The sequence below is a fragment of the Urocitellus parryii genome, chromosome 14 (assembly GCF_045843805.1).
Source record: "Urocitellus parryii isolate mUroPar1 chromosome 14, mUroPar1.hap1, whole genome shotgun sequence".
Classification (NCBI taxonomy): Eukaryota; Metazoa; Chordata; class Mammalia; order Rodentia; family Sciuridae; genus Urocitellus; species Urocitellus parryii.
The window spans coordinates 41,384,854-41,412,838 of record NC_135544.1 but is presented as its reverse complement, the minus strand read 5'-3'; the positions used below and the strand labels follow the sequence as shown (position 1 = coordinate 41,412,838).

Genomic DNA, 27,985 nt, shown 5'->3' with positions numbered 1-27,985 from the left:
TAATTAGATGAAGAGGAGAGGGTATCAATCAAAGTCAGGTAAAGGGGGTATCAAAGGCAGTTGGGCAGGTGGCAGAAAAGATCCTGGTAGGATGGAGATGGAAAGATCAACGAGTCTATAGAGTACTGCAAGAAATATACTCTGCAAAATGAAGCTGGGAGTGGTGGTGCCAGTTTGTAATCTCAGCGGCTGAAGAGGCTGAGGCAGGTCAATAGCATGTTTGAGGCCAGCCTGGGCAACTAAAAAAATAAAAAGACTTGAGAAATAGTGCAGAAATAGTGCAGCACTGGCGTAGCATGTGTGAGGCCCTGGATTCCATCCCCAGTACCAAACAAACAAACAAAAAAAAAAAAACTGGGGAACTGGGCATTGGCCAGGCAGAATAGGACTTTGCTGTTAAGGACTCGATTTCCTAAGAGTGCTGGGAAATGATGAAAAGATTTGAATCCATGGAGTAGGGACAGAATACTGATCAGACTTACTGTTTGAAAAAAACTACTGGCTTCAGTGTGGAAATTAAATTCGACAGGGGCAATGTATTGTATATAGATGATTAAGGGATTATTATAGTAAATTTAGCTTAATCTCTGGGGATTTTTCACAGGTTATCACTAATCTTCATATAATCAAAGAATATGTTTGCAAGTTACTGTGTATTTAATACAGTGTTGTCAAATTTATTTTAAATATTTTTTTACAAAAGAGAAAGTGATTTTGCATTATTTTTCATTTTTTAATATGCAAAAATTCAACTGGTTATCATTTATATAGCTTTTTGTGATTATATCTGGAAACTGAGTTAGAACCTAAAAAGATTTAATGCTGGTATCCAGACTTTCTTCTATTTCCTTTATGCTGTCATAGAAATTTAAATATTTTATAGAAGTATCCTTCAGTAAAAATATTTGTGCTGCTAGCGTGAACCACATGCGTAATTTAAAATTTTTTGATAGCCATTTAAAAAGGTAGAAAGTTAATAATATTAAGTTTAATGTGTTTTATTAACCCAGTATGTCTAAGACATTATTTTAATCTGTAATCAAATATAAACATTAGTAATAAGATTCATGGCTTTTTTCTATTGTCTTTGAAACCTGGTAGGTATTTTATACTTAGAGTTGATCTCTGTTTGAACTAACCATGTTTCAAGGGCTCACTAATCAGGTGTGGCTTATCCTTGCTTCATCGGACAATACAGTTCTGGGTTAATAAGAGGAATGTTATTTTTTTTTTAAAGTTATCAAGTTTATAGAAATAGGTTTCTACTCAGGTCTGAGTTTAATTAGTTTATTTGGAATTGAATTGAATTCTCTTTTTATAAAGAAAAGTCTGGAGTCTTGAATGCCTCAAAGGTATTATGAAAATATATTTTTTAAGTTTAAAATAATAAAGTTTCTAGTTATTACTTAGTAGTTTTTAAGGGACTTTTAGGGATGATATAGGAGGAGTATGTTGGAACTTTCTGATTGAAGCCCCACTACAAAGAAAAGTTTGTTTATTTTAAAAGATTTCCTGATGTTGTGGAGCCTCTAGTATTCACTGAAATATGTTATTACAAAAGCCCCTTTCCTCTGTCATGTAAAGAAGTGAAGAATAGAATTTCTGTATTATTTGCAAAATCTTAGCATACTTGCTTTGATACATCAAAACTAAAATGATTCTTGGGGTATTAATTTTTTTTTAAGCCTTTTGGTTATTTATGCAGAAGCCATAATGTTTAATTTGGTTGTCTTGAAGGAACTACAAAATTCTTAGCATGAGCAGTTATTTTCCTATTTTAATATTTAACTATAAAACTTGCCTTAATTAACACATTCTTACAATCTCAGTGTAATAGGCCATCTTTGGTAGAAGTAGCTAAAGACATTCATAAAGCTGCAAAGCAGCAAATATTTAAGTTTTTCTTTTAATTTATGTGCTAGTTTTTGGTTATTCCTCCAAGACCAGCTTAATACAGTTGCAGAGATTTGTTTATTGAAAACTGAATACATTTCTCTTTTGGACTTCATTGACTGAGTGAATAAACAATTTGACATTTATTGCCCATATATTGTGCCAGTCATTAGTTTATTTGGAACTAAGTGGGATGCTCTTGTTACAAAGAAGGGTCTAGAGTCTTTATGACTCAAAGGTGTTAGGAAATTCATTTTTTAATGCTGTGACTAGAGTCATACTCTCAAGATCTCAAGGAGCTCTCAATATGTTACTTTCTTTAAAGTGATCTATAAGGTAGAGGATTTATATCTCATATCTCATTAAAAGATGGATGTTGGGGCCGGGGTTTTGGCTCAGTAGTAGAGCACTTGCCTAGCATGTGTGAGGCACTGGGTTTGATTCCTGGCACCACATAAAAATTAAAAAAAAAAAAAAAAAAAAAAGAAAGAAAGGTATTGTGTTCATCTACAACCAATATATATATTTTTGGTTATATATATATATATATATATATGACTTTGGCTTAAAAAAGGGTGTTATTAGTGATATTTTCCTAAAGAGAGCTGTACTTTGTAATATAAATGCTTTATTATTAAAACTCTTTGAGGTTAATTATTTTTCCATGAACAGAAAGAAAACTTGCTGAAAATGAGTTTGCCTTTTTTTTTAAGAGAGAGAGAATTTTTTAATATTTATTTTTAGTTTTCGATGGACACAACATCTTTATTTTACTTTTATGTGGTGCTGAGGATCGAACCTAGTGCCCCGTGCATGCCAGGCGAGTGTGCTACCCCTTGAGCCACATCCCCAGCCCACTTGTCTGTTTTTTAAAAAAATATTTTTAGTTGTAGATGGACACAAAATCTTTATTTTGTTTATTTAGTTTTTTTTAAGTGGTGTTGGAGATCGAACCCAGTGCCTCACGCATGCTAGGCAAGTTCTTTACCACTGAGCCACAACCCCAGACCAAACTGGGTCTTTAGGATTAGAATTCAGTACTAGAATTTAGTGCTAGATATTTACTTTCATTTGTTATCTTTCATCTTTTGTACCCTTACTATGACCTTATCTAACTAGTCATGTTTTATAAACCTTACTGGTTTGACTGCTTTTATCATTTTCTTTCGAGTGCCACATATGTACTTTTCAAGTTTATTACTAATGTCAGTACAATTGTGTTGAAGTCTTATTATGATGTTGAGCAAGAATACAAATATATTTTGGACTGGGGATGTGGCTCAAGCGGTAGCGCGCTCGCCTGCCATGCATGCGGCCCGGGTTCGATCCTCAGCCCCACATACAGACAAAGATGTTGTGTCTGCCGAAAACTAAAAAAAAATAAATATTAAAAAATTCTCTCTCTCTTAAAAAAAAAAGAATACAAATATATTTAAAAAAATTAATTATGTACCAGCAATGTTATTTCTGGAACATAACAATAAAAATATTATTATAGTGAATAAACTTAATATTTAATATTTTTAATACAAGTATCATTTTTTGTGTATGTGTGATGTTAAACTAGGTATTTGTATTATATGTTGGGAAAATGGAAAAACTATTTCATATCCCCCCTTTTTTTTTCCCTAGATAATCAGACAGCTAAATGGAGTCTGAGCAGCTGTTCCATAGAGGATATTATAGAAACAGCTACAACAGTATAACAAGTGCAAGTAGTGATGAGGAGCTCTTAGATGGAGCAGGTGTTATTATGGACTTTCAAACTTCTGAAGATGACAATTTGTTAGATGGTGACACAGCAGTTGGTAAGTTCAGCATTAATACTCAGTAATAATGTTCATGAGTATCTACCAATAAATATATTCATTGTTTTATTGAGACTGACTTTTTGGATAACTTTTGAAAATCGAGGTGAATACAGGTAACGTAAACAACCATTTCAAAGTATAAATTTAAGTGGCATTCAGCACATTCACTGTGTTGTACAACTACCAATACTATCTAGTCCCAAAATATTTTTCTTTACCCTAAAACAAAACCCTGTGTTTGGGTAAATTTTTAAATTTAAATATAATGTAAATGCAAAGAGAGGTATACAATCATTAAGTCATAGGTATATCTGTAAAGTGAATACAATTCATGTAACTATCCCTCAATCAAGAAAAAAAAATTTTACCAATACTCCCAGGATCCTCTTTTGGTCCCTTTTAAATTTCTAAGGTAACTATTATTTTGATTTCTGTTTAGATTAGCGTTGTAGGTATTTAAATTTGACATAAATGAAGGGGTTAAGAGGTGTAGCTCAGGGTTAGAGCACTGGCCAATCATGCATAAGGCACTGGGTTCAATCCCACTGAAAAGAAACAAAGAGTTGTTGGTGGAGTTGCAGAGTCCCTGACCCCAAGGGTCTCTTATAAGTCACCTTATCCATTTGTTCAATATATATTGTATGCTTGGTATAGCTAGGTGTTATATATAATGCGGAAAACAAAAGGGATAATATTCAACTTTGTATAAACAGAATCATATGTATTCTTTTGTGTCTGATTTCTTTTACTTGTGTTTTGAGATCATCTATGTTGTTTGCATATAGTGGTAATTTATTTTCTTTTCCATGTGATATCCCATTGTGTAAATATACTGCAGATTTTTCATATTTTGTGATAGTTGTATATACATATGAAATGTTTTGGGCATGGCATCAAAGTTGACACATGAAATTAATTTATATACATAGCTAGGAGGTGGTATACAGTATTTTTAGTGTGTCTGGCACATGAAGCTAGGTATAGAATTTTCCACTTCTGGTGTCATGTCAGTGCTGAAAGAGTTTCACTTTGGGAATATCTTAGATTTTGGATTTTTAGATTAGTGCTGCTCAAGCTGTGTAATACTTCCTGAGCTTCAGAACTCAGAAACCACAGAGTATAAAGACTCAGAGGTAGATCGTTCTGCCTAAGGTCTTATGACTCTACCATTTATGCTAAAACTTATTTTCTGAGCTTCTAGCATTTGCATTCAAATATCTATTATTAGATTTAGTTTTATTCATGATGTTTATGATTTTATTTAAATCATATCCTTCTGTGTGGGATATTCATAAATACTGTTTCTCTGAGAAGTATTTCAGAAGAAAAGAACTGGCAAAGAGATACAGAGTGACTATTCCAAAAGCTGGCTGATCTTAACACGACACCTCTTAGGATGAAAACACATCACAGTCTGGGATCAAGCTTTTGGTCCTACAGACACAGAACGATGGTACCACTATCATGAAATTTGAGTTCTAAGAAGTGAATTTGTATTAACTTCTTTTTTTTTTTTTTTTTTAAAGAGAGAGTGAGAGAGGAGAGAGAGAGAGAATTTTTTAATATTTATTCTTTAGTTCTCGGCGGACACAACATCTTTGTTGGTATGTGGTGCTGAGGATCGAACCCGGGCCGCACGCATGCCAGGCGAGCGCGCTACCGCTTGAGCCACATCCCCAGCCCCTGTATTAACTTTTTTTTTTTTTTTTTTTTTTTTTTTTAGAGAGAGAGAGTGAGAGAGGAGAGAGAGAGAGAGAGAGAGAATTTTAAATATTTATTTATTTTTTTTTAGTTCTCGGCAGACACAACATCTTTGTTGGTATGTGGTGCTGAGGATGGAACCTGGGCCGCACGCATGCCAGGCGAGCGCGCTACCGCTTGAGCCACATCCCCAGCCCCTTAACTTCTTAATATAAATTTAATATACTAATATTCTATTTTATTTTAAAAAAGGATATAAACCTTTTTATAAAGATTTTACAAAATTCCATTTTTAATGTATTTGACAATGATGGAGTAAAAGGAAAACAACTTGAGATGACATAAAATATAGAGATGAGACTGATTTAAAAATGTTATTAAGCCAGGCATGGTGGCAATGTCTATAATACTAGTGACTTGGGAGGGTGATTCAGAAGGATCACAAGTTCAAGGTTAACCTCAACAATTTAGTGAGACCCTGACTCAAAATAAAAAATACAAAAGGGCTGGGGATGTAGCTTAACAGTGGAATTCACTTGGGTTCAATCCCCATTATATCACAAAAAATAAAAATATACTTTCTAAGAAGAGACTACAAATTTGTTTTATAGCAACAAATGAATAGGAGAATCTGTTTGGTTCAGTGATTCATAATGTTTATAAGAAAAAACACTGGGGCTGGGGTTGTGGCTCAGCAGTAGAGCACTCGCCTCGAATGTGGGAGACCCTGGGTTCGATCCTCAGCACCACATAAAAATAAATAAGTGAAATAAAGGTATTGTGTCCAACTACAATTCAAAATAAATATTAAAAAAAGAAAAAAAAACTAACCAGTAGCTCAGCAGACACCCTATTTTTTACTGAGTGACCTTCTTTCTCTTTTTCTGGTGACATTTTAAAGTGGTTACTGCCTAATGCATTAAACAGTGATTTTTTTTTTAAAGGAATATGTTTGGAGTAAATAGTAGTGATTTTCACAGGGCTTTTGTAATAATATCCATCGATATCTCCTAATTCTATCTCAGGATCTAATTGTAAGGGCACCAATTGAGCATTCCCTCATCCAAAAATCTGAAATTCAAATGCTCCAAAATCTGAAACTCTTGTGAGCTCAGAAATGATGCCACAAGTGAAAAATTCCACACAATAAAACTTTTTCATCCACAAAATTATTTCAAATGTTAATTAAAATCTCTTCCAGGCTTTGTATGTTTAAAACATAAGTGAACTTTTTGTTTAGAATTGGGTCTCACCCCCAAGATTTTTCATTATATATATGAAAATATTCCAAAATCTGAAATATTCCAAAATCTGAAATTTAAAGCACTCTGGTCCCAAGCATTTTGGATAATGGATATTTAGCCTATATAGCATTGATTAGTTGTCATGGTATGGCAGAATTTGTAAATATATTTTAGAGTATCTTGTAATAGATGGACTATATAGAATTTTAGGAGGTTATCAATATGTATTTTTTTTTTTTTTGCTGAGATTTGAAAGGGATTTTAGAATGATATCAGAAGTATTTATCTTGCTAGATTTCCTTATGAAAGAGAATAGGCCAGGCACAGTGTGGTGCATGCTTCTAATCCCAGCTATTTAGGAGATTGAGATAGGAGGATTGCAAAGTTCTAGGCTAACCTGTGCAACTTAGTGAGGCCCTGTCTCAAAATAAAATAAAGGGCTGGGGATATAGCTCAGTGGTAGAGTACTTGTTTAACATGTGGAAAGTCCTGGATTCAATTTTATTAGAAGTCGTCTTAATGAAGTAAAAACTATCCATGGGCCAGTTTTTACCCACATCCTCACCAGCATTTATTTTTGTTTGTATTCTTGATCATTAACATTCTGCCTGGAGTGAGATAAAATCTTTTTTTTTTTTTTTTAGAATTTTTTAATATTTATTTTTTAGTTCTCGGCGGACACAACATCTTTGTCTGTATGTGGTGCTGAGGATCGAACCCGGGCCGCACGCATGCCAGGCGAGCGCGCTACCGCTTGAGCCACATCCCCAGCCCGAGATAAAATCTTATTATAATTTTGATTTGCATTTCCCTGATTGCTAAAGATGTTGAACATTTTTTTCATATATTTGTTGGCCATTTGTATTTCTTCTTTTGAGAAGTATCTGTTTAATTCATTTGCACACTTATTAATTGGGGTTTTTTGCGTGCGTGTATTGAGATCTTTACATATTGTGGATATTAATCCCCTATTAGAGGAGAAGCAGGCAAAGGTTTTCTCCCATTCTGTAGGCTCTCCTCTCACTCTTTTTTTGTTTTTAATCTTTATTTTGTTTATTTATTTTTACATGGTGCTGAGGATCGAACCCAGTGCCTCACATGTGCGAGGTAAGCGCTGTGCCACTGAGCCACAACCCCAGCCCTCTCCTCTCATTCTTAATCATTTCCTTTGCTGTACAGAGCTTTTTAATTTGATGGCAACTCATTTATTGATTCTTGGTTTTATTTCTTGAGTTTTAGGAGTCTTGTTGAGGAAGTTAGTGCCAACACCAAATGATGGAGTGTTGATCCTATGATTTCTTCTAGCATTTGTAAGATTTCTGGTCTAATTCCTAAATCTTTGATCCATTTGGCTTTTTAAAAAAATTTTGGCTGTAGATGGACACAGTACCTTTATTTTTTTGTGATACTGAGGATTGAATCCAGTGCCTCATATGTGCTAGGTAAGCACTCTACCAGTGACTACAACCCCAGGCCTCTATTTTGAGTTTTGTACAGAGAGAGAGATAGGGATCTAATTTCATTCTTTTACATATGAATGTTCAATTTTCCTAGCATCATTTATTACAAAGGCTGTCTTTTCTCCCACATATATTTTTGGCGCCTTTGTCAAGTATCAGATGGCTGTTAGCCTGTATTACTAACATTTAAAAAAGTAAAACAAAGCTGAGTATTCCCCAGTGTTATTCACAAAATAAGAGGCTTTGAGGAACATTTCTTCTTTTAGGCAGCGGTTCCCTAGCTTTTTATTCCCAAACTTTCTACTATTGAGGTCCCCTAACAGCTTTTTAAAAGTGTAGGTTATAATGATCAGTGTTTACCATGTTAGAAACTAAAACAGAAGAATTTAAAAACATTTAATTCAATTAAAAATAACAGTAGGGGGCTGGGGTTGTGGCTCAGTGGTAGAGCGCTTGCTTAGCACTTGCGAGGCACCACATAAAAATAAATAAAATAAAGATATTTTAAAAAAATAATAACAGTAGGGCTGGGGATATAACTCAGTGAAAGTTCTTGCCTAGCCTGCATGGGGCCCCAGGAAACCCTTCAACAAACAAACACAACAAGCAAATCCCCACAAAAAGCAATAATAAACTAATTGCATTTTAACATTAATAAGGTTTAAATAAAAAACATATTTTCCAAAATAAAAATAAACTTAGTGGAAAGAATGGCATTGTTTTACCTCTTGCAAAGTGTGCCCAGGACTGGGAAGGACTGGGGAGCAGCTCTATGATTGAGTTCCTGTCTAGCCTATGTGAGGCCCTGGGTTCCATCACTAGTACCTGGTACTTGTGGGGTTAATCTCTAATGCTTGGTTTAATAGAAGATAGCTAGATATGTTCTTTAATCTCTTTATAATGTTTTGGTTGAAATTACAAAAAAGGATAATAAAATTCAACCTTTTGTAAATATAAAGTTGGAAGAAATAATTTAATAGCTTTTTCAGACTGTTGTGAATATTCTTCTTTGAAATGATACCAGAACTTGACAAGTGAAAATTTCTTAAAGGTTAATTGCAATGTGGAAAACCCCATTAATGAACATTTTGTGTTCTGTTAAATTAAAATCCATTGTCTCATCTTGCACTTTTAAAGTATCTATTACCCATTCATGACTTTATAATATGCATTAGTCATTTGGAAAAGTGATTCATTGATATATTAGTTTCTCTAAGGCTTATATAACAAAGAACCACAGGCTGAGTAGCTTTAACTGCATATTTATTTTCTTTTATTTAAATCACATATTTATTCTCTTTTCTGGAGTTGGCAGGGGTTGGTTTCTTCTGAGGCCTTTCCTTAGTTTGTAGATAACCATCTACTCTCTATGTCTTCACATGGTTTTTCATATGTGTGTATCTGTATCCTAATCTTTTTTTCTAAAGAAGCTAATCATATTGGATTTGTACCCACCATAATGATCTTATTTACCTTAATTATCTCTTTAAAGTGTTCATTTAGACCTTATCCCCAAGTACAGTCACTTCCTGAGACATGGGGGCTAGGACTTTAAAATACAAATTTTGGGGGAACACAAGTCAATCTGCGATGACTGATCTATGTATAACTTGCTAGTGTTCACTATCTCATTTCACAAAATCAAGAAGTCACTTCCTTCCTTCCTTCCTTCCTTCCTTCCTTCCTTCCTTCCTTTCTTTCTTTTTTTTATTATCACCACCAATCCCATCAGAAAAGTCTTTAACTATTGGGAAGATGTTTGACTTACAGTGGTGAATGTAAGTTTCTAAAATTAAATTTTTGCTTGAAAGCTTGAATTTTGTTATTGACAACAAATACTGTCAGATATTTTACTTGAAGAGACAGGCTCATTTTATATGTGCTGAGAAAATATCTGCCAGATCTCTAGGTCTAAACAGCTATAGTTAGCATTCTTTCAATGAAAATGGTAAACTGTGACACACACCTATAATTCCAGCTGTTTGGGAGGCTAAGGCAGGAGGATTTCAATTTTGAGGCCAGCCTGGGCAACAGAGGAAGACACTGTCTCAAACAAAACAAAACAAGACACAGAACAAACAAAAACTGGTGTTCCCTGAAAAAAGTTTAGCTCACAACTCAAACATTCACACAAGTACTTTTCATTAACATGGAATGTTTATACAACAGTATGAATAAAAGTGCTATATATATTCTTTCAATTTTGTCACATAGACTAGTATTAAAAAGATAGTATCTTTAAGAGTTATGACTTAAAATAAAATGAATATTATTTATAATTTTACCCAGGTCATTTGGAAGAGAAACTGACTTTTGCTTTTTTTTTTTGGCAAGTACATCATGGTGAAAAATATGACTTCTAGTACATTCTGATGCCTCTGCTTTGAGTGGTGCTAGATGACAGCTGTTTTAGCCACTATTGTTTTTGTACCATAATTGCAAAGGTCATGAAAAAGACAAAGAATATTGTGGTTGGCTGAATAATGACTCCTTCCACATCCTAATTCCTGGCACCTCTAAATATGTTACTGTACGAGATAAAAAGCACTTCCTTGTGATTAAATCAAAGTTTTGAGATGGGGAGATTACATGGATATATGGGTAGAACTAATGTAATCAAACAGGCCTTCAAAGAGAGAGGCAGGAGGATCAGTGTTAGTGGTAGACATGGTGAAGGAAGTGAGTGATTAAAGTGATTCCAGGAAGATACAGTGAGTCAAACCTCTGGTAGCTGGAAAAAGCAAGGAAACCATTTTTTTCTTGAGGCTTCCAGAAAGAATGCAGCCTGTAAAAACATCAAAGACCAAGGAGTTTAGGAAGACATGATAGCTAAGTACATTGTGGCATCCTGGATAGAGCCTGGAAGACAAGGATCATTAAGAGAAATGCTGCTAGGGGTAGGAAAGACGGTGGAATGCAGTGGTCATCGTTACCCTAAATACATGTATGAAGACACAAAGGATGTGACTCTACTTTGTATACAACCAGAGATATGAAAAATTGTGCTCTATATGTGTAATATGAATTGTAAAGCATTCTATTGTCATATATAACAAATTAAAATTAAAAAAAGAGAAAAGCTGCTGAAATCCAGGTAAAGTCTAGAGTTTACATAGTAATAATATTTCACCATTAGTATTTTGCAATGTGCGATGGAAATATAAGATGTTAATCAATTGGGGAAAATCAGTGAGGTATTGAGGATCTTTCTGTACTACCTGTGCAACTTTTTGAAATCTAAAGTTCATTTTAAAAATGGAGTTCACTTTTATATAATAAGAGCAAAATGTGCTTATTATAGAAAATATTGGTGATAAAGAAAAATAAGGTAGAAGACAATCCTGCCCCAGGGGTTACCAGTTTTTTTTTTTTAACTTTATTCTATGCATATTCCAGTCAACAGTAATTATTAGGTTACTTTATGGGCCAGACAACAGGATAAATGCTTGGGAGAGAACAGTGAAGAAGAATGATATGGGTCTTTGTCTTAGGGAGCTTACACTGTAATGAGACAAAACCATTAAAATATATAAATAATCCCACCCTACCCCCCAAAATTATAATAGCACAATTAGTGTGATATAGTAAGTTATTTAATGTGAGAACAAGTAAGTGGGGGAACCTAAGATATAATTATTTAAGGTGAGGACTTAAAAATGAGTACAATTCAGACAGGTGAATGAGGGAGGCAGTGAATGGAGGCGCTGGGACCTGGATCTACAGAGTGCAGTTTGCAGGCACAGGGAGCAGCTTGAGAGAAGGCACTCAGGTATGAACAAGTTTGAAACTTGAAAGAAAAGTGGCTGGAGTGCAGAGAATGAGAATTAGAAAGGAAAGGATTGAGGCTGAAGAGGGAATTAAACAAGGTCCAGATCATGTAAATTAAAGTTTTGGACTTTTTTTTCTGAGAGTAATGAAGAATCGCTGAGACTATGGAGGTAAAAGTAATAATTATGAAGAGAGACAGTGATGTACAATGTTTTAAAAATTGGTGGTAGAATTATTGCTAAAGATAAAAGTTTTAAATGTTCCTAAGACTACTGGAATTGATTGCTGGCTATGAATAAGGAAGCTCTTTGATATCATTTCAGTTTAAAGCGCTAATAAAATAATCCAAGAGTAGCTTTTTAGTAAACATACTATCCTTGATATGGATTTATAAGCAAAAAAAAAAAAATCTGATAGTATAAAGTTATGGTATCCAAGAAAGGGATTCTGAGTTAGAGTAATTTGATTTTGCCTCCAGTGTTTTAAAGATTATGTTTGTGTGGTTTTGTCTTCAGTAGATGACAAGATGATTTTAGTTGTATTGTTTTATCTGGCATCTATTGATAACATTGGTTGTATGTTCTAATGAATGAGATATTTGGCAACATGTCAGATTTTAAACTCGAATTTGACAACATAAACTCTTTTAGAAAGTATGAAATCAATACACTGTGAATCTTCAGTAAAGGGTGTTTTAGAAATTCATAAAATGAAGTTAACAAACACCACTGCTACCATTTAATGGCTGGCTGTTGGGAAAAGGTCAAAACTATTTCAAATGGTTTACCCAGGGTTATTTTTAGAAATAATTCCAAAGTTCATCTGATACTTGTTCTAAGCAAGACTATGTTCTTCGTACATTTGATACCCTTCACATTCTATTGCCAACTACCTTATAAACATTTCCTGCACCTGCATCTCCAAACTGCTTCATCGAGCAGCCTACTTAACCTGCTTAATATATGTGGAAGTAAGGGACTGCCCAAAGTTGTGTGCTTATATGAGTAAGGTAATGCATTTAGGGAAAATTAACCCATACTAAGCTTATGAAATGTTGTGATTCAGGATGTTTCAAAAGCACTAGAAAAAAGATAATGAGACTTAATATTGATAAACTGGTGCTTTCATAAAATCAGCCAAAGATTGCAGTGGTAAGCTAATCAAGTACATCGGAAAGAAGTGAGCTTAATTTTTATTAAGACCTGATGATTTGTACCTCACATATTATCTGCAGTTATTGCCATTACTCTGGAAAAAAAATTAAAAAGGTCCAAAGAAAGCTAACTAAAATTAAGTAAATGAAGATAGTGTGTGTGTGTGTGTGTGTGTGTGTGTGTGTGTGTGTCTGTCTGTCTGTCTATGTGTTTTGTACACTCTGTCTCCCTTGAATGTCATGATATAATGAATTAACTTCTTTTTTTGGTGCGTGTACGCTATTACATAAGACAGTACAAGAACTGTCCTTGAAAAAGTTACCACTTAGAGGAAATTTCTTAGAAGCAATGTTTAGAAGAAATTTGAAGTCAGCGTAGATACTCGATGAATCTTGTTACCTGCAACTGATTGAGACTTTGATTACATATGCTGTTTAAAAATAAGATTATTACTGGCTCCAAAATAAAAGATTAAGCTAAAGGAAAAATAAAAAGAAGAGAGGGAGAAGTTTCTAACTCTAAGACTTGAATTGTGACATAGCACACATCAGAAAATCCATAAAACACAATTTTACAGTTTCATAAAACAAGCATCTCTGCAGCCCTCCCAGGTAATAAAGCATAGCCATATTCCAAAAGTTTCCTGCATGTGCCTCCTTGATCATGATACCTTCCTTTTCTTCTAGAGTTAGTTTTCTCTTTGTAAATCACTTTATTGCTTTACTTTATGATTTGATCATCTGTGCATCTTTTTTTTTAAATTTTTTAATATTTTTTAGTTTTCGGCAGACACAACATCTTTGTTTGTAGGTGGTGTGAGGATCGAACCCGGGCCACACGCATGCCAGGCGAGCGCGCTATCGCTTGAGCCACATCCCCAGCCCCTCATCTGTGCATCTTAAAGAATGTAATTTAATATTACCAGGTTTTGAAGCTTAAATAGATGGAATCATTTGATGTATATGCCTTTGTTTCTTGCTTTTATGCAATGTGATTTTTAAGAATCATACTTGTTGCAAGTATTGCCATCTATGATTTTGTTCTAAATTGTATCATTTTTAAATGAATATGCTACAGTTTGCTCATTCATTTTATTTTTGATATATCTTCAAGTTCTTACTTAACAGTTTTTGGTAGTTACAAACAATGCTACTTTGTAAATTATGCATGTATCCTGGAGTATAAGTACAAAAATTAAAAAGGTCCAAAGAAAACTAACTAAAATTAAGTAAATGAAGATTGTGTGTGTGTGTGTGTGTGTGTGTGTGTGTGTTAGGGTTTCATTTGTCCTAGGTGAGATCTAATTGGGTCATAGATTGTTTTCCATAGTCTATTCTAGTTTACACTTAGAATATATGAAAGTATTTATTGCTCTATATTCACCAACTACTCAATATTGTCAGATGCCTAATTTATCATGGATTCTAATTGTGGTTTTAATTTGCATGTTCTTGGTAGCCAAAGAAGTTGAACATCTTTGCTTACTAGCTATTTGGAAATCCTCTCTAAGAGGACATTTGCCCATTTTCTGTTGAAATGTGTATCTTTAAAGATTTTTACTTCTTTGTTTTATAGACCCAGACTTTTTATTGAGATGGTGCTGTAAATGATCTTCTGTGTTGTGGATTGCACTTTACCCTGATAATGAACAGATGTTCTTAATTGTAATGTGGTCTTATGTATTAATCACTTGCTTTGTGGTTTTTGTTTTTGTTGTTGGTTTTTGGTACCTGGGGTTGAACACAGGAATGATTTATTGCTGAGCTACCTCCCAAGTCCTTTTTATTATTTTTTTCATTTTGATATGGGGTCTTGCTGAGGCTGTCCTTGAACTTGTGATCCTTCTGCCTCAGCCTCCCAAATCATGGGGATTACAAGCATGTGACCCTGTGCCCACCACTTGTGTTTTAATTAAGAAAAAGATATTCATATCCTAAAGTCACGAAGATGTTTTCCTGTATTATTTTGTAAGAGCTTTATTTGCATTGTACGTTTAGGTCAATAATCATCTGAATGTATTTGTGTGTGGGGTGTGTGTGTGTGAGGGTGTATTTAATTTTTTTTTTTGGTATATATATATGGACAGTTATCCTTTTATCAATTACTGAGAAAATAATTTTTTTCCAGTCTTGTACAGTGTTACCTCTGATCTATATGAAGGACCCGAATATAGGATGATCTATTTCTATACTCCATATTCTGTACTATTAGTTTATTTTTTTGTCCCAATAATTATCATTTATGTCTTCTTGTACTGCTGATTCTAATTCCTCCCTTCTCCCTTCTTCCTCCACCACCCCTCCTTTCTCTTTTCCCTCTTCCTTTTCCTTCCCATCTCTCTATTCTCTTCCTTCCCTTATTCATCTGTCACTGTAGATTTTTCATTAGTCTTTTCAATAAATCAGTTTGCCTTTATTTTTCTATTATATACCTGTTTGGTTCATTAATTTCTAATCTTATTTTGTTCTACTTTCTTTGGGTTTATTTTGATGATTTTTTTTTCTAACTTCTTGGTTGCCCTCTAGATACTGTTTTATTTTTTATGGCATAAACCTTTATTATCATTATCACTAATTAAAAAAACATTTCAAATTTGTATAACAATATATATTTTGACCTATCGATGACTTACAAGTGCAGTTCATAATTTCCAAACTTATGAAGAGTTTCTGGTTATTTGTATAGATTGAACCCAGGGCCTTGAGCATGCTAGGCAATCTTCCACCCACCTATATCCCCAGCTCTTTTAAAAATTTAATTTTATTTTTAATACATGGTTTCACTAAGTTACCCAGGCTGTCCTTGAACTTGAAATCTTTCTTCCTTGACCTCCCACGTAGCTGGAATTACAAGGAGTGGGCCACTGCAACTGGCTGGTTAAGTTTTTAATTGATTTATAATATTATTATGCTGTGATGAGAGAATATACATTGTATAATTTCAATAAGTTGAATTTTTTTTTCAGCTTGCATGGTGGCTCAGGAAAAAGGCCAGTTTTTATAAATGTTTCCTATCTGCTATGAGAAAGAAAATGAATGTATATGGTTTTTTTTTGGTTATGGTGTTCTCTAATGCCCACTGGGTAAAGTTTGTTACAGTCTTTTGAAATCATCTGTTTTTCCTTTCTGATTTTTCTCCTTGTTTCAAAATTTAGTATTTGCTAATGAGGTGTTGAGAATTTTCACTGTATTTATAGATTTGCCTACTAATACTTGTCATTTTGTCTGTTTTTACTTTATATACTTTGAGCTCATGATAGTAAGTTATATCCTCTTGGTGAATGGGATGACTTTTTTTTTTTTTAATGATTTTTTAAATTTCCACTTAACTTTCCCCCTTAATGTTTACTTTGATATTACTCCCTGAGTTTCTTTGAATTAGTGTTTGCATGTTATACTTTTTTAGAAATCCTTTTACTTTTAGCTTACATATTTTAGTTGAGACATAATCACATAGTTGGATTTTAAAACTCCGGTTAAATGGTATTTATCATTTAATTGGAGCATTTATTTAATTTACACTTAATGTAAATATTGGTATGTGGGTTTAAATTTTTCTAAAAATTAGAATTCTTCATTCTTCTTTTGCTTAGTCCTTAAACCAGCTTGAGTTTGTGTGTGAGTATATTTGACAAATTCCTTGAAAATGAATTGTTTAGGTATAAAAAATAACTATTTTTTTTTTGGTTCTAATTTTGAAAAAGTGATTTTTATGTGATGTTTGTGAAAGAAAACTTTGTTTTTAATCCTCTGATACCAGACAGCCATGTTAAGAATTAAAATCATTTATGTGTATGAGGTATGAATATTGCAAAACTTTTTTCTTTTTGATGCTGGAATTGAACCTCGGTCCTTGTGCATATGCTTTACCACTGAGCTGTATCTCCAGTTCCTAAAACTATGTTTTATTTTAAAATTTATTTTTTGGTTTGTCTATTTTCAGGATTCTTAACTGTTCTTTCTTTCATGCTATAATAACTTTGTAGCTACATGTGTAGTTTTCGTTGATTTTCTTCCTTGAAGGTTTTGCTTTGTCTCTCCCCCCAACCACCAACTTTTTTAGTTTTCAGATCTTTTTCTTAGGAAAGAGGACTTGACAACGCAGGTTAAAGTATAATGCCACATTATGTGTGCAGATGTAAATCTGCAGCACCCACTTACCATTGTGATCTGTGGTTTTTCACCTGCTGCTTCCAGTGAAGATTTTAGTTTTAGAAGTGAAAGATATAATTTTTATAAATTAACATTTATCTCATATAAGTGCTTTTAATTTATAAAACCATTTAAATATTTTCACTATAGAAAAATCTTAAAGCATAGAGATGAGTAGTGTTGTACCTTCTTATCTTCATTACTTAGCTTAAATAATAATTCATGCCAATTTTGTTTCATCTCTCTTCTCCTTATTTTTAAATAAATCTGAAGTATTTCATATAAGTGGATATATGCACATATATATTTCATTATGTGCTTCTAAAAGATCAAGGTTCTGTTTAAAACTATTATCTAAAATAGAAATGGTTCCTTAAAATCAAATGTTTCACATTTCTCCAATTGTTGCACTAAAAATTATACATTAAAATTGATATATCTTTCAGTCTTTTTTTTTTTTTGTTTTGTTTTATTTCTAAACTTTATAAGTTCCCTACCCTTTTCTCTCACTACTTATTTGTTCCTACGTTCAATTTTCCTGATTGCATTTTTTGGGCTGTCATTTAATATGTTTCTCTGTCCCTGTATTTTCTGCAAATTGGTAGTTAAATGTAAAAGGAAAGAGAAGGGCTAGGGTTGTGGCTCCGTGGTAGAGCACTTGCCTAGCATGTGTGAGGCATGGGGTTCAATTGTCAGCACCGCATATAAATAAATGAATAAAATAAAGGTTCATCAACATCTAAAAAAAATTTAAAAAATAAAAGGAAAACATATTTTTATATATAAATATCTCTTAAAACTAAGTGGTATATTTCTTGAATCTTTAGAATTACAAGGAGCTTAAAGCATTATGATGCTCTCGTCATCTATCCTTACCCCCTGGTTTTCAGATAATGGTAACACATCCTGAAGAGGTTGTGGTTTATGCAGAATCCCATGTCTAGTTGAGGTTAGAATCTAGGGTCTTTTGAAGATAGAAATATCCTTTCTTAAAATCTTTTTAAATATTTTGTTTTAGTTGTACTTGGACACAATACCTTTATTTTATTTTTCTGGGATGCTGAGGATGGAACCCAGTGACCCGCACGCACTAGGTGAGCACTCTACCACTGAGCCACAACCTCAGTCCCTTCTGAATTTTTAAGTCCTACATGTGCTACCACTTCAGTGTTTTGGATTTTTCAGTATTAATCCTGAGCATTTCCCCCAAGCTAGCACAAAACTTCATGAATTTGTCATCTGCTCGCCTGCTTTAACCTCACTTTATTGTAATTCTGTTATCCTGGTCATATCTACTCTGTATCAAAGTCCTGTTTGCCACACCTTCCAGTGTACCTTGTACTTTTCTAAAGTGTGACTGGAACACATTTTAACCTAAGTCATGATTATTTTACTCTGAGAGAAAGTGGTATTATGGACCCCATAAGCATGGGAAATTTGCTAACTCATGGAATTTTAAAAAATTTCACACTTACTGTTACAAAGTAATATATTTTGTTTTACAAAATTAAAGTGATGGGAAATTATTTAAACACTGAATGCAACCCCACCTGCCTACTTCTTTCTCATTCCTCATGATAACAATTATGAGGTTTGCTTGACTCATTAAAAAATTAACTCTGGGGGCTGGGGTTGTGGCTCAGGGCTAGAGCACTTGCCTAGCACGTGTAAGGTGCTGGATTTGATCCTCAGCACCACATAAAAATAAATAAAATAAAGGTATTGTGTCCAACTACAACTAAAAAAAAATTTTAAATTAACCATACAAATACAGGTACAATTATCTATATCACATGTACACATGATTTTTTTATCTTTAAAAATAAATATATTTGCAAAACTTGTACTTATATATCATTGTCAATAGTTTTTACAGGAAGAATATTCTCTTTTTAGTTAGTACTAGCTGTCATTTTCATTCTTTATGACCAAGTTGTAGATCAGGAAAAACAAGTTTGGATAGTACCTACCAATACCAGGAAAACTTGTAGGTAGGTTTTCCATTTTATGTAAAGTCATGTAAGAATGTAAATAATATCATAAAAAAAAGAAATCATTTACAGATGTCCATAGAATATCTTTTTAGAAATTTTTATGGTAAAAAAACACACACCAAAGAACCACGCATGACCAAATTTATATTGTGGTAATTTAGTAAAATTAACTTTGTCAAAGATTTCCCAGTCCAAACAAAACAAAAAACTGTTTCCAATAAAATTTGAAAAACATAGGGGATTCTATCACTTTATTCCTGTCATAAATGTGAATAGTTAGCATCAGGATTAAATGGAATGTTCCTGTGGCAATAATTCTAGTCTATATTCCTTTCCTGGAACCATGTCTCCCAATCTCTAGTGGAATTTTTCAAGAAGTTCTATTTATCTGAAGGTTCATGTTTTTTGGAATTTAGAAGCCTGTTTCATTTATAAAATTGAAAGAAAAATTTTAAAAAGATCCCAAATAACTAAAATGTACTAGAAAGGTCAGATAGAACTTTCCTCTTTTACTGCTTTCTAAAGTCTGTCTTTCCTTCTCTTACCTGCAATTTTCATATATTCATGTTGAGTTGGAATGGTTGTCTCATTCAATACTAAAGAAAACAAAATTTTTTAGAAATTTCCTGAGTTCTATGAAATTCTTTCTATGGACAATCCTTTTAATTTAGTGGCACTATATAAACATAGGCATTTCAGAAGGAGAATACTCCATTTTAAAGAAATCATCTTAGAGGTGGCTATAAATTTTTGAACTGTGATTGAAAATGAGCATCAGTTTTGTTTGGATTAGTTTTAAATAAAACTTTATTTCTTATTTTGTGATGTTATAAAATTTTCTAGCAGAGAGGCAACTGGAGTACTTTGAAACATTTTCTACTACAAGCCTTAAAAGCACAAAGTCTTTGTGAGATAGGAACAAAATGGGTAGGTAGGAGAGAGAGGAAACTCTCCTGCTTAGTAAATCCTTTTTTTTTTTTGCATACTCCACACACAATAGTTAAGTTACTTAGTATGTTGATAAGAAGTTTCTCTTTTCTTCTCCAAAGATAGAATGTCTTACTGGTTAGTTCCTTGAAGGAGCTGCTGGAGAGGATTAGTAAATGAGATAAATCCCTCAATTTACAGTTATTCAGTCTTTTAAATCTTAAGTTGAAGACTGTGGTACATTTTAGCCAATCAAGAATACACTTAAAACTAAGTTTTAAGTGAGAAACCTTTGGTATGTTTTAGTTTTTTCATTGTTATGACTCTTAAGACATTACTGAACAAAATTAGTACATTTATATTATAAAAGTGTACAATATTATTGCAGTGTCGCTTTCATCTGCATTAGAAATGAAAAGGGTCATTGTCTTCATCTATAACCTCCTTTTTATGTCTATTAAATATTTTGTTCTCCTTATGTTTATCTTAAAAAGAAAGAATGTTTATATTGTCTTACTCCAGTTGCAACCGAAGCTATTGAAGTTATATTGTGAGTGCTTTCAAATTCTCGGACCAGTTCTGTCTGTTAGAGTTGGCGCTTAGTCATCATCACACGTAGCAGGACCTGATTAAGAAGGCTGTTCCGCCTCTAAGCCTTGCTAGATTGTAGCCACTAGCAACCAGGCTGCAATAATTTCCCTTTGATGACATCATCCACTGTGGAAGAACCCAGTTGCTTCAGCCAGTCGAACTACAGTTCTAAACCCTCATCAAATATGGCATCTCCCTTCCCTGCTGCAGCAGGGGTGGGAAAAATGCCACTGTCTTTTTAAGCTAGCAGCGTTCTTTTTCTTTTTCCTTTTTTTTTTCTTTTTAAAAATTCTAATCATGGATGCTTCTTCTGATCCCTATTTGCCTTATGACGGGGGAGGAGACAATATTCCCCTGAGGGAATTACATAAAAGAGGTAATACCATCCCCTTGCTATGAATCCTCTGTTGGTATGTTTTGCATGCTGCTGGGCGGTTCTCTAGCTTAAACAGGTTCTCTTGTTTGTCCTTTAAATGCTGCAGTATGTTGTTTAGTTGCCCAGGCTTGTTGGGGGGAAATGCAGTCTCCGAACGGTTCTGTTGTCGTCCCGATTGTTTTCTCTGGGCAGATTAGTACTGCTTCAGATCACATTGGGCTCCGACTCCATCTTCTGAGTGAAAATCCTCTTTCTGTTTAACTATGAAAATGAATTAAGCTGCTTTTACAGCTAAAGTCGTATTGGTTGCCACCTAAAAGTAATGTTTTTCTTCCTTCAGAAAACTTATGTTTCCTTTAATTTACACAGAGAAATAAAGTGTATGTGTACTACTAAATTTCAGCTGCTGCCAATTGCCATGTAGATTTACTGCAAAGTAAAATTATAGTAAAAGCTCTTAGTTACATTTTAGAACATTTAGAAATGGCAATAAAGATGAACAAATTTTTATATTAACATTTTTCATTTAATATGGATTTAGGTAACTTGCATGTACTACATTGTTTTCCACAGGTATCTTATAAAATTTGGTATGAATAAAACACATTTAGGGTGATTTTTGTACATCTGAAAAAAACACATCTGGGAGTTACTAAAGAGGTCCATGTTTACTTTACTGCTATCCTTTGCAATTTTAACAGCATTTGTATAGAAAAGCACCCGGTGATTGTGTAAATCTTTTGGCAGGCACTGCCGCTGTCTCCTTAAAACTAATTGCATGTTAATTAAATTCTTCTTTTATTCATTTTTTTAATTGATAATTTAAAAAATTGATTGACATTTGTTGTTCTAGAAGAAAAATCTCTTACCTAGGTAACTTTGTTTATGAGACCTATTAGTTTGAATTACTGCATGACATTATAAACTTACTTCATGGTTTAACCCAAACTTTTATTTATGAAGAAATAAGGAAGTCATGATTTTCTTGTGTATATTAGCCTGCTTTATTTAAAATATACTTTGTATCTTTATAACAGTTTTAAATCCTACTAGAATTTATGATATTTTCTACAAATATTTATTGATTGCATTGTGTGTACTAGACACTATTTTAGGCTCTGAACAGTTGCAGCATTATTTATCCTGAGGAATTCTGTAGTTAATAAGAGATTGCTATTTTATATTTTGAGAAAAATTCTGTAGAGATCACTTTACATGTATTGTGCTTTCTCCTCCGAGTTGCCTTTATAAAATTTCAATATATATGTAAATATGTTAATACACTTGAGGAAATACCTTCAGGTATAAAGAAGAAAATAATTTCTGCTAATCTCACCACCAGGGATACTTTTTTCTGTTATAATTCATAATGAGGTGATGATATGTTTTTCTTTACCCTATATTTCCATGCTCTGTTCCCACTTGTGTTAAGAATTTCTTTGAACAGGAAGCAAGGTGAATGAATAATGATTGTTTAAATGTCACATTATTTGCTAATCAGTAATTCAACTGTAAAAGCAGACAGGCAAGTTTTCTCTGTGCTGTTACAACATCCGCTTGTTAATGCTGATAAACTAGAAGGCTTGAGCTTGAGAAATTTAAATTCTGTGTGTGAACTCTGATGGGCATTAATAGAACTTACTAATAAACTCTGTAAAATATATAATTAACGAAAAACAAGTCAAAGCATTAATGAGAGAAAGCATGGTCATCGCCATAATAAAAGTTTTTTATTTCTATTATATTTTCATAAATAATTCTTTTAAGAATCATGCTTAGGGCCTAATTTGACCCCACTCTAGGCAGCTCACATAGGTTCCTCATTCTTTGATGAGATGTGCTCTATCAATATAAAGTAATTTTTCTTCTTTTTTGGGGGGAAAACAACATGTACTTGTGGATCAGTCAGTTATGAGTTTTGTTTGACTGTACTGTATTACCTAGAGCATACTATTGTGTCCTAGTTTCTATGGGTAAGAGGTGGTAGTCTATAATATATGATTCATTGAAGCCATGGGTCAACACAAAGGAACTGGTAATGTGTAGTTTGGCAGCTAACATGAATCAAGAAAATGAATCAAGGACTGGGGTTGTGGCTCAGTGGTAGAGCGCTTGCCTAGCATGTATGAGGTACTGGTTTCAATCCCCAGCCACACACACACACACACACACACACACACACACCCAAAAAACAACAACAACAACAAAAAAACCCAAAGAAACAAAATAAAGCTATTATGTCAATCTACAACTAAAAATATTTAAAAAAATGAATCAACTTCCCTATGAGGACAAAACTTCAATGATTAAAAACAGATCTTCAGGCTGATAAAGAGTGAAGAGACAGATAATCAAAGTATAAATTTGCAAAGATTATCAATAAATTAAACATGGATTTGTTTTCTAAAAACCTGCATGCTAAAGCTGAGGCTTACCTTTATTGGGTAAACTAGTACTGTACCAGTTTTTTCTTGTCTTTTTTCTTTTCTTGTCATCCCTGGGAATTGAGCCAGGATGCTTTGCCACTGAGCAAACTCTTTTTATTTTTTATTTTGAGACAGGGTCCCACTAAATTGCTTAGGGCCTCACCAAGTTGCTGAGGCTGGCCTTGAACTTGTGATCTTCCTGCCTCAGCCTCCCAAATCACGGAGATTACAGGTTTGTGCCACTGTGCCCAGCCTATACCAGTTTACTATGATTGCTATTGATAGATTAGAAATTAACATTACATTTTAGAAATAGTCATCTTTGGGGGTAGTAGATTTCCTATACAGAACTAATCAAGCTACCTCATACATTTCTCTTCCTTTTTTGTCAGGGGACTAACCAAAGCAAAAAAAAAATTGATTTGTTTGGACTGTTGTTAGTTTTATTTAGTACTCTTGACTTTCTTCTTTTGTTCATTAAGTTTAAAGTAGTTTTGGGGATTGAATTCCTTTCTTTTACCAAATCCTTGTAATGGATCTTTGGGCCCTGAGTCTCCATTTACTCCATGAAGAGTTGTTTTTTTGGTGGTCTTAAAATTGAACTTGGCCTAACACATGCTAGACAATACTATAATACTGAGATAAACCCCCAGGCCCATAAAATCCTTTAAAACTTATTTGAATCGTGTTTGTTTGTTTTTTTTTTTTTTTTACTTTTTTTCTTATTTATTTACATAAATAGTTTTACAAATGAATGCCAGATTTGTTACTACACATTTGGTTGGAAAAACCCTTTTCTCATTGACTTGCCTTTGCATTTTTGTTGAAAATTTATTGACTACATATATATGGACCTTTTTTCTTTTATTGATATCAGGGATTGTACTCGGACACTCAACCACATCCCCAGTCCTATTTTGCATTTAAAAAAATTTTTTTTATTGATTTTATTATTTTTTTAAATACACAACAGTGGAATGCATTACAATCCTTATTATACATATAGAGCACAATTTTTCATACCTGTATATAAAGCATGTTCACATCAATTTATGCCTTGAATATTTTTTATTCATAGTATTTATTAAACTCTTGTGTATATATAAAGCTTAACCAGTTGCTGTGGAGAATGATGGTGGTAATACTAGCAATATTAATGATAGCTAATGCTTATGGAATTACTGCTTGCCATATGCTGTTCTATGTGCTTTACATTTATCAAATAATTTTAATCCTTATCATAACTTTTCGAAGTAGGTATTATTATAGTCTCTATTTTCCAGGTGATAAACTGAGGTAAAGAAATGTCAGGATTTGTTGCAGATATTTGGCTCATCCTCTAATCCTAAGGATATATGCTGCTCACTGTATATATCTGTAATGACCTGCCTGGGAAGGCTGGTTAGGGCCATAAGAAGGCATCCTAAGTTGAAAACAAAGAAACAAATTAACTTCCCCAAGGAAGTTAATAACATTTCTAGTGAATAGTATAGACAGCATTTTCTGTGGGACTTAGTGGGGGAAGAGATAAGTCTCCTTTTAACAAGTGTTATTTAAGTAGACGTCTTCCAAGTATGAAGGAAATTTGATAGGATATATCTTGGCAGAGAAAACAGAATAAGTAAATGCTATGACAAGAGTAAATGCCTAGTATGTTGGTACCTGATTGGTTTGTTGTATCAAAACTAATATACTTGCTTTTTTGTTGCGTCAGCAGAAGGAGTAATAAAGAAAGGTAGATGTAAATATAGCCTTTCCCCCCCCCCGTTACAATAGATGATTTTGTTCTTTTTTCCCCCTCCTGAAAGTATTAGTAGTTAGCATTTTTTGCACATCATTTTTAAATCCCAAAAAGATATGCTTATTGCCAAAGGGACATTGTTTAGGCTCCTTGTAAAATGATTTTAGGATTCAAGTGCTTGTTGCCTTTTTATTACCCCTAAGTTTTCATTCAACCAGAAAATTAAACTTCTTAAAAATTAATTCATCTGCATGTCTGTAAATTGTTCTAAAAAAGAACAAATAAAGAGTCTCTATTTGATGTTCAAAACTCTTTGTTTTATACTATGGTTTTAGAATAGTCTTAAATTTTATTGTGTCTATAGTATTTGAATTTTAAATCTTCAATAAAATCTTGACTATTTTACTACCTATTTTACTGCTCTATTTTCTAAAAATAACTGATACTTTACTGTGATTAATTTTATATCATCCTATGGCTTGTCAGACATCAGAAATAATTTTTTTATTAAGATTTCAAAATGTTGCTGAACATGGTGACTGGGGAAGCTAAGGCTGGAGGATTGCAAGTTTCAAGCCAGTCTCAGTAACTTATCAAGACTCTGTCTCAAAAATAAAGACTGGGGATGTAGTTCATTGGTCAAGTGCCCCTGGGTTCAATCCCCAGTACTAAAACAAACAAAAAATGTAAGCAGATTTTTTTGCCATTTTTGTTCTTTATAACATTTAATTTGTAGTTTTTGTAGTCCTTTACCACTTAAATTAGGTCAAAAATAAATCTACTTTCGTTTCTTTTGTAAATTCATAAAATTTTTATCATGTACTATTCAGGTCAATATTCAGGTCACTCTAATATGTAGAGATATTTCATAAACATGGAATTTGCTTCCAAATGTACATATGTCCTAATATCCACTCTACCTAAGGATATTGCTTTTTATTTTGAGCTGGTGGCAAAACAGAGAAGAAAGTAGTGAATTGAATTGCAAAATGAGCTCAACTTTGCTACTGACTGGTTGTATATATTTGGTCAGCTTTATTGATGTTGGCTATAGTCTTTGCAATTTAGTTATATATGACTGTGGGTGACTGTACAGATTCTAAAGAGCATTCTCTTTATTTATACTGTTCATTTATCCATCCAACATTTAATTGACCACCTACTAAGTGCAGGACACTATACTTTACTATTACATTTTAGTCCTTGATTTGAGAGTCTATTATTCTATTACCAATAACTTTCTAAAGCTTCTATTATCAACTTAAAACACTACTTTTCCCTCCCTTACCAGGGTGCCCATTTCTTATCAGTAAGGTTACAGAGGGAGAGGGAAAAAGCACATTTCATGTATATCGAGAGGCAGGGTCAGTAGGGAGAGGAGACTAGACTTTCTGCTAATACAGAAGTAATTCCATCGTCAGGGAATATATGGAATGTTGGATTTCTGCTTCCTTTCTTCAGTATTTTTTAAAGTGTATGTTTTCTGATACAATAATAATCTACATTATGAGTTTAAATGGCAAGTCTTATTATTCTTACATCTTTGGAGATGGACCTCAGAGGTAGTCTAAGATATTGGGATCTAGGTAACTTGGAACTCCCTTTTCAAGGAAACCTGTTTGAGTGTTCCTCTTTAGGAAGAATCTTAGGCTGCTGTTGATATAACTGTGAACTTTACTATTGAACTCAGTATAAGATGCAGCAGCGTGTGTGTGTGTGTGTGTGTGTGTGTGTGTGTGTGTGTGAGAGAGAGAGAGAGAGAGAGACAGCGCGAGCGAGCAAGCGCAGATAATTTCAATTAATGCTTGTTTTTCTCTAGTTTAGCATTCATTATAGTACAGGTTAACGTGTTCAGCACAAAATTGATTGGATTGTACCTGGTATTTAAAAAAAGAATGAAAATAGAAAATGAAATATCACTATATGTAAGAGTAAACATTCATTACTAACCTTTGGTTTTACTTGAGTACATATCTGTTAAAGTTGGAGAATTAGTTTCTAAGTATTTACTTGGAAGGATAGTTACCTCTGCCAGGAGTAAAGCCTTCTTGTGGCATAAGATGAATCTAGAACAACCTGATGATAAAAAGGGGTGCCTGAGTGTCAAAGATTTCTGCTGAAGCATGGGAATATGAATACTGGGAACAAAGCACCCTCATGGCTATTATTGCAACATTTGAAGTGCTATAGGAAAAAGTGGGTTGGAACCTGGAACCAAAGGCCAAGGAGGAATAGTGATGGTAAAAGGTAGGGTTATATCACTCATCCAGAGGCTAAGTGCATTGGCACGTGTGTTTGGGGAGAGGGCAGTAGCTAACAGTTCTTAACCTACTGCAAGGGAAGAGAGTATACACATATCTTAAAATATACAAGTGAACCACTCTGAAATTATTTTCTTAGGCACCATTGGATAGTGCTAATGACTTAGGAAACAAACTGAGTTTGAATTCCTGTTCACTACTTACTAGTAGTATGACCTTGAGTTTATTTTCTAATATTCTCTGTCTTGTTTTTCAAATAGAAAAATAGAGATAATAATACCTACCTTGCATGTTGTAGTAAATGAACTATTATATGTAATTACTAGTACTCAATGAATGCTAGTTGTTTTTATTGTTATTTTGAGACACAAGCTAGTTAACAATGTCAACCTCTGCATGGGAGAACTTATTTAATTCTGATTTACTCTCTTTTATCTGTCTTTTCCTTCATCATTTGTGGGGTTTATTGTTGTTGTTTGTTTTAGTG

General features: G+C 33.4%; 1 protein-coding gene across 5 annotated transcripts in view; it reads left to right on the top strand.

Moving 5' to 3' along the window:
• The window catches only part of Clcn3 (chloride voltage-gated channel 3), an 83,231-nt gene that overhangs the window by 9,588 nt on the left and 45,658 nt on the right, over positions 1-27,985 (top strand). For 3 of the 5 annotated variants that reach the window (XR_003300881.2, XM_026389717.2, XM_026389719.2), the window contains exon 2: positions 3,526-3,701. Coding sequence is in view for 4 of the 5 variants with exons in the window: in XM_026389717.2 (XP_026245502.1) it covers positions 3,542-3,701 (160 nt within the window). In the remaining variant the exon portion in view is untranslated. Of the gene's footprint in view, positions 1-3,525; positions 3,702-20,824; positions 21,071-27,985 lie in introns of those variants that run through there. The other 2 variants (XM_026389718.2, XM_026389720.2) reach the window with 2 other exon arrangements.